This window comes from Myxocyprinus asiaticus, chromosome 49 (assembly GCF_019703515.2).
Source record: "Myxocyprinus asiaticus isolate MX2 ecotype Aquarium Trade chromosome 49, UBuf_Myxa_2, whole genome shotgun sequence".
Taxonomy (NCBI): Eukaryota; Metazoa; Chordata; class Actinopteri; order Cypriniformes; family Catostomidae; genus Myxocyprinus; species Myxocyprinus asiaticus.
The window spans coordinates 16,015,591-16,029,462 of NC_059392.1; the positions used below are offsets into that span (position 1 = coordinate 16,015,591).

Sequence of the window (13,872 nt, forward strand, 5' to 3'; positions counted from 1 at the left end):
ACACAAATGAAAATATTTTAATGGAGATATGCTGTGAGGATATCCAAAGAATGCAAGTCAATAGTGAACAACACTTTCAAGTTTGAAAAAGGACATAAGGGCAGCATAAAAGTAATCCATACAACTCCAGTGGTTAAATCCATGTCTTCTGAAGTGATTTAATCAGTTTTGGATGAGAAACAGACCAAAATGTAACACCTTTTCACTATAAATCTTGACATCTGCAGTATTCCAGGTGTGATCATGATTTGAAGCTTGATTACACTTCCTCACACTTGATGCATGCCTAGAGTGCCATATACACACACGGCACATTTTGGTCTGTTCTATTTCTTTAATGAGAAATTGTGATTTGTGTAAACTTTATTAAAGAAGTTAATAAGAAAAATTAATTAGGAAGCAAAACTGACAATATAAATCATTTACATATTTATTGAACAGTTAGGTGCCAAGATTTTCATCTGCACAATTGTGAACACATACAAAAACATATTACTCTCTTGAAATAGGAAAACAACTTTTACTTTACTTATGACGTGGAGGTCAGAATCTCCACTGCTGGTATATAAACTGAAACACAACATCCTTCCCTATAGTTTAACCATCAAACCAAATAAAAAATAACAGTCTGACTAAACCTCAATAAACATGAAATAATGGTATACCTTAGCCTAAATATACCTTAGCCTTTACTGAGGGTTTTAAAGAACAAAAAAGGTGCACATCAGATCTCAAGAATCCTCAGCGTCGTAAGCGCAGGAAGAAGGCGTGTCTGCACTCTTTGCTGTCCACTGGGTAGTATTTATCATAGAAGTCCAAGATGTACTCCTCTGTCTTAAAGCCAAACTTCTGGTAGAGCAGCATGGCAGGGTTGCTAGCTGACACATGTAGAGTCACGTCCTTTCCCATACACGTCTACAAAGAAAAGAAACAAAACGGAGAACAAAGATTCCACAACTACTTCACATATCAGAGGCTATGAAACTCAGCCTTATATTAATCTTAGTGGGTATGTCTTACCTGAATGAGATGGTATATCATGAATGTGGCGATACCAGCTCGCCTCCACTCCGGATGTACCAGCAAGAAGGAGATGTAGGCCTCGTTGTACTTGACATCTGGCACCATAAAGCCAAAACCAATCACAACCTTCTTATAAAGCACAACCACGCTGAAGTCTGGGTACTGCAGGCACTCTGACAGGTCAATACCTGTTGGATAGAACAGCTTGATATGAATCTAAACCATCAGGAACTAGTATTATGCAGTTCCCTCTGGGAACTGAACAAATCTGATGGTACTGATTGGTGCACTGGCGAAGCAGTTTAAGGTCAAGAATAAACGATGGTTACCAGGCCAGAAGATGTCCTGGCACATGGAGTTGACGGAGGGGATGTGATTGGGCTGTACATAGCAGTAGTCTATAGGTGCATCAGGTTCAGGCACCCAGGAAGGGTCCTTCCTGTGATGATACGCTCGGATCTCCGAGAGCAAACATAGCTTCAGTGGCCGGCTCTCATAGTCTCTTCTAAAGAAAGTTCCATTATTATACACATTCAAAAGCTTTCCATAAAACCTGTCTTCTTGTTTATAAAGTTAGTCGAGGTTTCTACAGTGCAAACTCTTATGTCAGAGGAGCAAATTTAGAGGTGTTCCCTTTAAATTGTGTAGTGTGTGGACATACCTGATATATGGCTTGAGCACTCTGGATGTGTAGGGACTCTTGATACTTTGATCCATGCAGACATCAGATCCCATTAGTCTGTGCGAGAATGACACTGTGGGTTGATAGAACCCTTTCCGTACAGACACTGTTGACTGAACAACAACACCAAATACATAACTTTGCAACACATTACTCAGAAAAGGTCAACATAATAACATAGCCTCTATATTTTGTTGTGCTCTGAGGTTACCGCGAGTTAATGTTGAGACAATATGTTACCTGAAAACGATCAAGTATACGCAGGTCCTGACTGGTGGTTCTGTATTTCTCTTCTCCACATGTCCTGTGGCTGGCCAATCCCTCCTGTGCCCCGTACACACCCCCAACTAAGCTAAGCGTAGCAGTAACAGCCTGATCCACATCCAGCAGAGGAAGACCTCGCTCCCTTTTCGCCTGCCGCACGAGCAACTTGCGATGCAGTCGTTTGGCCTGTGGTGTGACCGCCAGCGCTTGCGGACACGTCTCCAGCTTGTGGAGCAGTATGCGTTCTTCGTAGAGGCTGATGAATGTGTAGCAAGGGTTCGACAAAGATACGCAGCCCTCGCCCTTATCCTGGAGAATCTTCCTCCGCTCTACAGTACGCCCCCGTCCTGCGGGCAACAAGCCTTCTTCCTGGCCCTCATCTTCCTCTCCGTCTCTGGCCCGCTCGTCATCTTCACTCTCCATTTCCTGTTTGATGAGCTCGGCTGTACGCAGCTTCTTCCTGACCATGATGGTGCCAGTGGCCAGAGGCATGCTGGGTGGAGGAATGTACTCCATCCCGGGGTCAATAACACCCTCTGCGTCCAATTCCTCATCGTCTGATCGAAAGCAATAAAATAAGTATCAATAAACAAGATACTGTAATAATGTCTATTAGTTTTTATGTTTTTTACTATGTATACAATATCAGTAGAATAATTTTCTTCAGAATTTGTGAGTGGTGCTTGCCTGCCCAAAACTTGCTGCCACATGTTGCCAACATTCCCAGTATTTTCTTTGTGGTTGCCTGATGTTCTGAGTGGTTACTGAGTGGTTATGAGTGGTTACTATGCAGTTGCTATGGTGGCTAAAGACAATGCTAGTCAGTTGCTGGAGAATTGCTAGGGTTTTCGGGGTTGTTGGTATGGCTATGAGTTATGATGATCGGAGTGGTCTCAAGGGGGTTGCAAGGGTGTTCTGGGTGGTACTAGGGCAATGCTACACAGTAGCTAGGGTGTTCTGAGTGGATGCTAAAGCATTGCTTAAGGTCGCAAGAGTATTCTAGTGATAGCTAGGGCATTGCTAGGGTGTTCTGAGGAGTTGCTAGGACACTGCAAGACATTGCTAGGGTATTCTAGTGGTAGCTAGAGCATTGCTAGGGTGTTCTGACTGGTTGCTAGGGCACTGCTAGACAGTTGCTTGAGTATGGTATTCCTAGGCCAGGGTTTCTCAATCATTTCCTGGAAGACCACTAACACTACACTTTTTGGACATCTCCCTTATTTGACACACCCAGTTCAGATCACAGAGCACTCTACTAATTAGCTAATCAGGTGTGTTAGATACAGAAGACATCCCTTGCGTACTGGCGCACTATGGCTGCTGTCACATGATCCATGTGGATTCTGCAAAATGATGGTGGTTGAGGACAATACCTAGTTTACAATGTAAAGCGCTTTGAGTGTATAGTCAGAAAAGCGCTATATAAATGTAACATGTTTATTCATTCATTCATTCATCTAATATGTGCTGTGTTAGTGGTCCACCATGAATGTATTGAGAAATACTGTCCTAGGCAATTGCTTTGGTGTGGGTGTTTGTTAGGATATTGCTAGGCAGTTGCTTACTGGCCCAAGTCAAAAAAGCCCACCTCCGAGTCTATCGACGCACCCTAATATCCATACTTCCCTACTATATAGTGTGCCACAAACAGTAATGCCAATGGAGTAGTATGTCCGATTCCTCAGTATTCATAAGGCAGTAAGCGAGAAATACTCGGATGACCTACTATTTACGGCAATATTTTGAATTGCAGATCAACTGGACACTTTATGATCCCATTATCGTTCGGGAGGTGAGGAGAAGTCACGATCAAAATGCTGGATTTAAAAGAACGGCGGTGAACCTCTAGTCAGATTGCTCTTTTCAACTTGTAAGTGCTAAATATACCAAGAAAGTTGTTTCTTCTGCTTAAATGGTGCTTGTTTAACAAAACCAGAGCAGATTATTTTTGTAGTTGTTGTTATTATATAAAGGTCACAGGTCAATACCCACTTCCCCGGGGGGGCCTGGGTAGCTCAGTGGTAAAAGATGCTGGCTACCACCCCTGGAGTTCGCTAGCTCGCTAGTTCGAATCCCAGGGTGTGCTGAGTGACTCCAGCCAGGTCTCCTAAGCAACCAAATTGGCCCAGTTGCTAGGGAGGGTAGAGTCACATGGGGTAAACTCCTCGTGGTCGCTATAATGTGGTTCGTTCTTGGTGGGGCACGTGATGAGTTGAGCGTGGTTGCCTCCACACGCGCTATGTCTCCGTGGCAACGCGGTCAACAAGCCACGCAATAAGATGTGCGGATTGATGGTCTCAGACGCGGAGGCAACTGGGATTCATCCTCCACCACCCAGACTGAGGCGAATCACTACACAACCACGAGGACTTAAAAGCACACTGGGAATTGAGCATTCCAAATTGGGAGAAAAAGGGGAAAATCTTTAAAAAAAATTTTTTTAAAAATACCCACTTCCCCGGAAGAAGTATGTCCGGAATCTATTCATACTACTTGCATGCATACCTAAAGAACGTACTGTTTTACCAGCCAAGAAGTGCATCCTTTAACAAATACAGTACATTCTTTGACAGTACAAGATTTCAGATGCAGGGATGATTTTCTAAGCTCTAGATATGGCTGGGGTTCCTCCTTCAATGTAAGTCTATGGGATTTCTTCACCTGTTTTATTGTCTGCCAGGTGAAAATCGGAAGTCGGAAGGAAATTTACATAAGTAAAATTTACTGTAATATTAACTAGTATTTGGTCGGTTAGCAAATGCAGCATCATACCATGGAAGAGTGCCTGAGGGGGCATGACATCTGGGATCAGATCGGCCTCTGACAGCAGACTGGGCGTAGCAGAGTGCGAGGCGGGCGTTCCTGGAGCTGAGAAGTCTGGTGAAGGAGAGGGTGAGGGAGAGGTGAGCGGGGTTCTGTCTGATGAGCTGAGGGAGGAGAAGTCAATAACCTCGCCCTTCTCCAGATACGGCTCAGACCGTCGCACACGACTGCACAGTTTGACAGGTGTGGATGAGGCACTGCGGTCAAGAAAGCCAGCTGCTTCCTTCTGTGCACGACGGATCTCTTTTGCCTCTTGTGTGCGGGAACGCTTTTCTTTCAGCTGCATAGCGCTCTCCACTGGGTTTCGACCTCCACGCTTCCTCAAACCCTCAACCGTGATGATGGGATCCAGGGATGGCTTTGACACCGCTAGGGGAAAAAGAAGGTAGACATTATGTGATTATGGGCCAATAAGCATATCTACTTGGTTGATTAACAAAAGAGGTACCTACTGTTTTAAACTTTTTTGTGAATTTTGAGTATTTCAGTACTATGTTATTTATATATATATATATATATATAAGCCATCGGCCACCCCGCTCTCAACATATTGGTATTAGCTTGGGGCATTTCACAGCCCAAACAGCAATCAAGTCTACTCGAATAAACCTAAAGGGGTGCAAACTACAATTCAAAACATCGTAAACCAAGGGGGCGGTTAATCTGATGTAGTCTGGACTATTACTACCTTTGGCCTTCAGAGAAGCAGAGCTTTTCTCCCCCTCGGGCCGCAGAGTAGGCGGGCGGTTCTGCACTAGCTTCCACCAGCCAGGCTCTCCAAACTCCTGCGCCCCTGAACGGAAGAACGTTGGGCTGCCGACAGACAAACACCCAGCCACAGTGCTCCACCATGTGGAAGTCTTCTTTCTGAATATGATTAAATACAGTATAAAAATGTTAACCCTGAACCTCAAGATATAAAAGAGACCGAAATTTGTCTAATACCTATTATCAACATAATACCAATATCTAGTATATAAAACACATGTAGGTAAGTATGTAAAGGGAAAAGACCAGCTCCTCTCAGTCCCTCACCTGGAGCCAAGTAGAAAAGTCCAATGCCGACTGATAAATGCACAAATATCTTCCTTCCATCTGAAGTAGCCTTGTCGTCCTGTGCCCTCTAGAGACAGGTTGTACATGGCCAACATTACCACCTATTAATACAGTCCAGTCATCAAACTTCATGTCAATGCATTACAAAACACCACCACTGAGAAAACACATTTACTACATAAATCTGCTCTCTATAACATACAATAGTAATTTGTGATAGTGTTGTATATCTTTTTATACTGGTGTTCAGGCATTCAGATGGATTTTGAAAAGCACTGAAATGTTTATTTTAGATGCAGTTTTATCAAGTACTCTCAAGCTCTCTCAAAAGCATGTACCTGCTGCCAAGTGAGCCTCATCCTCTCAAAACTCTCCTTCCCGTCTTCCGTGCAATCCACGCAGATGAACTTGAAGAAGTTGTCTCCTTTCAGGTAGCTGGGCTGCTCTCCACGAAGCTGGGCTGAATCATACAAGGGAAAATAAAGGAAGAACAAGAAAGACAGCTCTGAGACCAGGCACTCTTTTTCTTTTCAGGGTCAGTCTTTATTGAGGCACCAAAAACATGACACAACATTGTGTCTCCAAACTAACACATAGACAGAACGTGTCAAAATCAGAAATTTTTCAAGGAATTTCGGTTGTATAATGGCATTTTATCAGCCATTGACATGTCCCATTGACTTGGAGCTGATTGGTCTTCTCACCAGACGGGATCCACTTGTGGCACTTGTCACAGTAGAAGGACATGTCCTCATTCCAGCTTCCCTCCCCATCATCCCCGACATCACTGTTCAGCGAGTCTCCGCTCTGGTCGTGAGACAGATCCACGGATGCCTGGTCCTCAGACTCCACAATGAGGAGAGTTTCTCCCTCCACCTCGCCCTCCTCCAGACCCTCTGAAGTTGACGTGCACATGGTCTCCTCATCCTGTCCTGCAAGACTCCTTTGGTCCCCACTGTCCATGTCTCAATCTTAAAAAAAAGAAAAAGAAGAAAGGTCCATTTCAACTGACAGTGATTAAATTGCGAGATTTTTCGCTCATGGCATGTCAAATTCCAATGAAACTGAATGAAAATTAACGTCTTCTGTTTGCTTTGATGCTAGAAATAGCTGTAAATGTGAAGTGAACACCCCTTAAGGTGAGGACTGGACTCGCTCTACAAAAAATACCATGGTAACCACAGTAATTACCATAGATATTGTTACTAAAATCCATGTTCAATCTTTTAAAATCTTTCTGAAATTAACATTTTTTTTAATTTATTTTTTTACTAACAAACATAACATTCGTACTTACATGTTTTCAGACACACACCATGCTTTACCATGGTATTCTTTCAAGTACCTTTGAGTACTATGCATATACCATGGACATGGTATTACCATCCAATAATATCAAGGTACAATGGGACAGTATTTTTTGTAAGGATATTATGGTGACAGTTTTGGCTTATGCCTAGTTACCACAGTTTCATTGTAGAATAAAACTGTACCATAGTACCATAGTGTACTAAAGTAACTATGGTATTTTGGCATAGCATTTTATAGGGATGTACCGATGTATCGGCTGCCGAAATTTATCAGCCAATTACTGACCAAATTAAAAACTTCGGCAAATCAGTTATTAGCATGAAAACACCGGTTGATTTATAAATAATTAGTAACACACTTAGTAAAAACTCTGAATTTAAATGCACAATCCAGAAATAATAATAGCCACAATATGTAGAAAAAGTTGGCACTCTTAAGAACGTCATATTTAATTTTTATTCTTTCTTGTTATTATGTTAATGCGGGAAAACCACCATAAATGGGTGTGACAGTTGTGAAAACGGCGTTTACTTACAAGCAACATCAGGGTTTCCCAAACGGGTTTGTGAACCCCTAGGGGTTCGTGAGGGAACTCCAGGGGGTTCATGAGAGTGTCTAGAGATTGCGTACAAAAATATGTCCGTCTGACTGATTTTTAAAAACGCACGCACACTCTCTCTCTCTCTCTCTCTCTCTGTGCGTGCTGCATATGTGTGTGTGTGTGTGTGTGTGTGTGTGTGTGTGTGTGTGTGTGTGTGTGTGTGTGTGTGTGTGTGAGAGAGAGAGCGAAAGTGAATGAGTGCTTCCATGCAACAGATTGACGGTGAGAAATTGACATTTTTAATGCAAATTAAATTACATGCTACTCTCTATACAAAGTTATGATGTAGCATAATCTTGTTTTAAGAGTAAAAAACCTTCATTAACCTGACATTGTTTGCCCTGTAGTCCTGAAAAGCAATAGGCAATGGCTGTACCTCCTAGCCTGTACTGTTAACCTCTTGTGCGCTGGTTCTGTTCACAGCCAAACCGAACGGTTGAAGGAGGCTTCTGATGGGTCTTAAAGGTGTCAGTTAGGTGGCTGCCTACTATTTCCATGCAAAAATATTTCTAGAAGTAAGGGGGACATGTTCCCCCACCCCAGGTTATAATGGTTGTTACAGCCCTGGCTTGTTACTTCAATGTAAATATATTTTTAATTATTGAACATGTAAAAAATGTCTATATCATATCAAGATATCAAATGTAGGTTACATACACAAATGGAATGGAATATATAGGTGCTGGTCATATAATTAGAATATCATCAAAAAGTTGATTTATTTCACTAATTCCATTCAAAAAGTGAAACTTGTATATTATATTCATTCATTACACACAGACTGATATATTTCAAATGTTTATTTCTTTTAATTTTGATGATTATAACTGACAACTAAGGAAAATCCCAAATTCAGTATCTCAGAAAATTAGAATATTGTGAAAAGGTTCAATATTGAAGACACCTGGTGCCACACTCTAATCAGCTAATTAACTCAAAACACCTGCAAAGGCCTTTAAATGGTCTCTCAGTCTAGTTCTGTACGCTACACAATCATGGGGAAGACTGCTGACTTGACAGTTGTCCAAAAGACGACCATTGACACGTTGCACAAGGAGGGCAAGACACAAAAGGTCATTGCAAAAGAGGCTGGCTGTTCACAGAGCTCTGTGTCCAAGCACATTAATAGAGAGGCGAAGGGAAGGAAAAGATGTGGTAGAAAAAAGTGTACAAGCAATAGGGATAACCGCACCCTGGAGAGGATTGTGAAACAAAACCCATTAAAAAATGTGGGGGAGAACCACTACGCACAGACGTATGCAAGACATGGGTTTCAGCTGTCGCATTCCTTGTGTCAAGCCACTCTTGAACAGCGTCAGAAGCGTCTCGCCTGGGCTAAAGACAAAAAGGACTGGACTGCTGCTGAGTGGTCCAAAGTTATGTTCTCTAATGAAAGTAAATTTTGCATTTCCTTTGGAAATCAGGGTCCCAGAGTCTGGAGGAAGAGAGGAGAGGCACACAATCCACGTTGCTTGAGGTCCAGTGTAAAGTTTCCACAGTCAGTGATGGTTTGGGGTGCCATGTCATCTGCTGGTGTTGGTCCACTGTGTTTTCTGAGGTCCAAGGTCAACGCAGCCGTATACCAGGAAGTTTTAGAGCACTTCATGCTTCCTGCTGCTGACCAACTTTATGGAGATGCAGATTTCATTTTCCAACAGGACTTGGCACCTGCACACAGTGCCAAAGCAACCAGTATCTGGTTTAAGGACCATGGTATCCCTGTTCTTAATTGGCCAGCAAACTTGCCTGACCTTAACTTGTGAAGAGGAAGATGCGATATGCCAGACCCAACAATGCAGAAGAGCTGAAGGCCACTATCAGAGCAACCTGGGCTCTCATAACACCTGAGCAGTGCCACAGACTGATCGACTCCATGCCATGCCGCATTGCTGCAGTAATTCAGGCAAAAGGAGCCCCAACTAAGTATTGAGTGCTGTACATGCTCATACTTTTCATGTTCATTCTTTTCAGTTGGCCAAGATTTCTAAAAATCCTTTCTTTGTATTGGTCTTAAGTAATATTCTAATTTTCTGAGATACTGAATTTGGGATTTTCCTTAGTTGTCAGTTATAATCATCAAAATTAAAAGAAATAAACATTTGAAATATCAGTCTGTGTGTAATGAATGAATATAATATACAAGTTTCACTTTTTGAATGGAATTAGCTAAATAAATCAACTTTTTGATGATATTCTAATTATATGACCAGCACCTGTATTTATAAAATTTTCGGGGAAAATAAAACAAATAAAGAAATAAAATAGAACATTATACAAAGACAGATAAAATGATGTGTGTGTGTGTGTGTGTGTAAATTTTAGCCTACTACTGGGAATGTAGTGCAATCTCTGATTGGGATAGAAACGGCAATGGTGAATTAAATGAAATATATAAATATTATAAGAAAAGAACAATAGATGTAATATAGGTTCATTCAAATATAACAATAATATGAAAAATATGAAAAATAAAGTGCAATGATGTAACAATTATATTTAGAAAGGTTAACATTACTCAAAATATCAGGGGGTACGTCATCATTTAGGTCAAAAGGGTTCAGCTGACAAAAAATTTTGGGAACCCCTAGGCTACATGATGAGGAAAACATCCAAAACACTTTGAAACCAGCAGACTTTGACTTCTGAGATATCCAATTAATATCTATTCATGCTGCATGACTGATTGAATTAAGATTGAAACGCAATATTGCCTGCGTTTCTGCATTTAGCGCTTCAGTCATCGCTGTGTGAGTAAGCAGCGCCCTCTAGGGGTCTGGATGGCATTATACGTTGTCCATTATACCACTATAATACAGAACTTTAAAGGGTGTTTTGTTCCTTTGGTTTAAACTTTTTATTTTTCTATGATGTGGTTGACATTTCCATGGAATTGCCCAACATATGCATAGAATGAATTTGTAATGTTCTATCATATACAGAGTTCTGTTGTTTCGAACTACAAAAACAGAAGTGCATAAATGTTTTAGAAGTACAAAATAACCTTTTTTTTATCCATGTTATTATATTTAGTTATTTTTTATTTGTATCTTTTTACCTTCTATTCATCTTTTATTGTGGATTCTCTTTAAAATGTTGGCCTGTCAGAGTTCAACAGATCAAATCCATGTTCAATGGAAATTATTTATTGTTAAAACAGTAAAAAAAAGCTTTTGTATCTCTTTGTACATTTTTAAAGCAAAATTCCAAAGTAAAATAGTGATCTAATGACAAAATATGGTAGGCTAAGTGGCGATCTATGGTTTTTGTTAAAATCTGTATCTGCCAAAATCTTTCATTTCGGTGCATCCCTAATATTTTATCATGGCCATTTTTGTGAGGGTCCAACCTGTGCCAAAAGGTTGAGAAAGTCAAAAGAGCAACCAAAGTAACAGTTCTTCAACGTGTAAATTACTTGTACCTCTGTAAACTTTTGGTTTATGAATTGGGTGTTCTCGCCGCTTCAGCCTCTCGTCGGTCTCGTTCGGTCACAAGCTCTCTGGTCAGCTGGATCTGCTCCTCGAGCATGCGCAGGTTCTCACGCTTGCGCTCCACGCGCTCCAGATCCCGCAACACGCCCTCGTGCAGCCTCTGTGAATGTGACAGACCTGTTATTATAATGCAACTCTTATATAAATTATCATATTTCCTGCATCGAAACCATAGTTTAACCATTCAAAATAGCATTTTTTTTTTTTTTTTTTGTAGTAACACCACAGCAACAACAGGTAAAACCATGGATAGCTCCTCATTATCATGGCAGGATTTAAGTTTAAAACAAATTAAGTATAAAACTAATTAAAGGGATAGTTCACCCAAAAATAAAAATTTTCTCATCATTCACTCACCTTCTTACCATCCCAGATGTGTACGACTTTCTTCTGCTGAACACAAACAAAGATTTCTAGAAGAATATCTCAGCTCTGTACATACAATGCAAGTGAACAGGGTCCAAAACTTTGAAGCTCCAAAAAGTACAAAAAGGCTGCTTAAAAGTAATCCCTAAGTTGTTAAATCTATATCTTCAGAAGCGATATGATAGATGTGGGTGAGAAACAGATACATTTTTAGGTCCCATTTTACTATAAATGATCCTTCCTGCCTAGTAGGTGGCGATATGCACGAAGGATGCGAATCAATTAAAACAAAAGAAGAAAGTGAAAGTGCTTTCACTTACCGATTGGAGATTTATAGTAAAAAAGGACTTAAATATTGATCTGTTTCTCACTCAAACCTATCATATCACTTCTGAAGACATGGATTAAACCACTGGAGTCGTATGGATTACTTTTATGCTGCGGTTTTGTGGTTTTTGGAACTTCAAAGTTCTGGTCACAATTCACTTGCATTTTATGGACCTACAGAGCTGAAATATTCTTCTAAAAATCTTAGTTTGTGTTCTGCAGAAGAACGAAAGTCCTACACATCTGGGATGGCATGAGGGTGAATAAATGAGGGAATTTTCATTTTTTGGGTGAACTGTCCCTTTAATGTATTTGATACGAAAGGTAGCAGTTTTATACTAAACATACTTTGAAACAATAACTACAACTTCAATAGTTGTAATACAATGTAAGTAAATTCAATAATCCAATTAATAAATTATTTACTATGAATATACATTTTAGCCTAAATTAAATAGTAATTACGGTAAAATGTAGTTACTAGAAGTAAAATTGTTTGAGTTTACAATAGTAAAATTAATTTTAATTTGCTTCAGGCATTACAAAAAGCAGTACATTTCTCTTTTATCTTTATTTTGATAGCGTGTATGCATGTAATGTAAACATACGTGTTGGCTTTATTAACAACTGCTCCCATTTATTATTTATAATACCACTTCAGTATTTAGCCTCATGTACTGATTGGAGTTATTTCTAACGTTATGAGACCTCTAAGACCGCATGATCCATTATAAAGGCATGGTGCTAATAGGGCAAGTGTGTTTTACCTGTCTGTCCCAGCTCTGCTTGATATGAACGCCCGCAACAGTGCTGATAGTGAGTACTATCGATAACCCCAGAACAACCTTAGAGGCCGTAGACATAGTTATGGAGCATTACTATAAATTAAACAACAGCAGGATGGCTAGGGCACTTTGATAACAGCACGAAGTAGACTTTTGTTCTGTAGGGTTTACGATAGGATGCCAAGCGCTTTACTGCCACCTACCGGACAGGAGCGGCGGTGTAGTGAATGGGACAGATGTTGGCTGGGTGCGCCACTATGATTCAAAAACAGCATGTGAAAGAGTACACATTATGCATGGGTAAACATTTCAAACAGTTTGCTACATTCATTGTTGACACATGACTTAATTACTTTACAGCATTTTACTGTTTACCTTCAACGCTGCTTGAAATCTATAGTCCAACAAGTTACAAGTTTATCAACACAAAAGTACCACATCTAGTTTAAAGACTGATTAGGAGTGTCCCAAATTATGCACTATACACTATGCACTCAGCCATGTAGTGTATTAATTCCCTTACAAAAAAAAACAAACAAACAAAAAAAAAAACTAGAGTTCTGGCAAACTAGCAGCAAATTTGCAGCTCATTATATGCACATGCAAATGAGCTTGTGATTCAATGCAAATGTCCAGAAGTTTGCAGCTCTTCACTGGTAGTGGTGAAACTGCAGCAAACCTTTGGGAACAATGGGCAATTTGGCGCAATGCTCATTTGCATGTGAAAATGATCAGTGGCTAATTTGCAGCGAGTTTGCGGCAAATTTGCCACGAACACTCAATTTTTGTAAGGGTTTTCAAAGTGTAGTACTGTCCCAAATGTAACACTTAAAGTTTTTATACTACACAGAAGCATTAGCCATTTAACAGCTAATGGAAGTGACGTTTCAAATGCACGTGATGCGTTGCCGCTAGCTTTAGCGCGTTTAGCCAAACTAAGTTCCAACACTTATATCTAAAATAATTAGCATATTCACAGAGTGTGGGGTGATGATAAAACATTCCTCTTACAGTTGTAAGGTGTTGTCTTCACTGAAGTTTCGCTAGTTGCGACATTCTCCATTGTTTACAATTGTTTTGTCAGGCCAGCAATGCAGCCAGGTAACTCCACCCCTATCGCTACATATGGCAAGCTGCTAGTGCTGA

General features: G+C 40.5%; 2 protein-coding genes across 2 annotated transcripts; both read right to left on the minus strand.

Annotated features, from left to right (window-relative positions):
* Positions 1–412: 412 nt before the first annotated feature.
* Positions 413–6,811, minus strand: LOC127438255 (cysteine-rich protein 2-binding protein-like). The gene is made up of 10 exons (XM_051693709.1): positions 6,553–6,811; positions 6,187–6,308; positions 5,828–5,949; positions 5,481–5,659; positions 4,742–5,161; positions 1,946–2,526; positions 1,685–1,818; positions 1,353–1,528; positions 1,021–1,211; positions 413–915 (listed from the first exon to the last, which is right to left on the minus strand). The coding sequence occupies exons 1-10, from the start codon at positions 6,809–6,811 to the stop codon at positions 742–744; spliced, it is 2,358 nt and encodes a 785-aa protein (XP_051549669.1). The 3' UTR covers positions 413–741.
* A 4,384-nt stretch (positions 6,812–11,195) lies between these two features.
* On the minus strand, positions 11,196–13,259 carry LOC127438294 (protein PET117 homolog, mitochondrial). The gene is made up of 2 exons (XM_051693796.1): positions 12,709–13,259; positions 11,196–11,348 (listed from the first exon to the last, which is right to left on the minus strand). Exons 1-2 carry the CDS (start codon positions 12,802–12,804, stop codon positions 11,196–11,198), a joined length of 249 nt encoding a protein of 82 aa, XP_051549756.1. The 5' UTR covers positions 12,805–13,259.
* Positions 13,260–13,872: the final 613 nt, after the last annotated feature.

Coding starts and splice junctions, on each gene's coding strand:
- LOC127438255 (XM_051693709.1), bottom strand. CDS start 6,811: ATGGACAGTGGGGACCAAAGGAGTCTTGCAGGACAGGATGAGGAGACC. Junction 5,660..5,827: donor ACTTTTCTACTTGGCTCCAG/GTGAGGGACTGA, acceptor AATCATATTCAG/AAAGAAGACTTCCACATGGT. Junction 1,529..1,684: donor GTGCTCAAGCCATATATCAG/GTATGTCCACAC, acceptor AACTTTCTTTAG/AAGAGACTATGAGAGCCGGC.
- LOC127438294 (XM_051693796.1), bottom strand. CDS start 12,804: ATGTCTACGGCCTCTAAGGTTGTTCTGGGGTTATCGATAGTACTCACT. Junction 11,349..12,708: donor AGCAGAGCTGGGACAGACAG/GTAAAACACACT, acceptor TCACATTCACAG/AGGCTGCACGAGGGCGTGTT.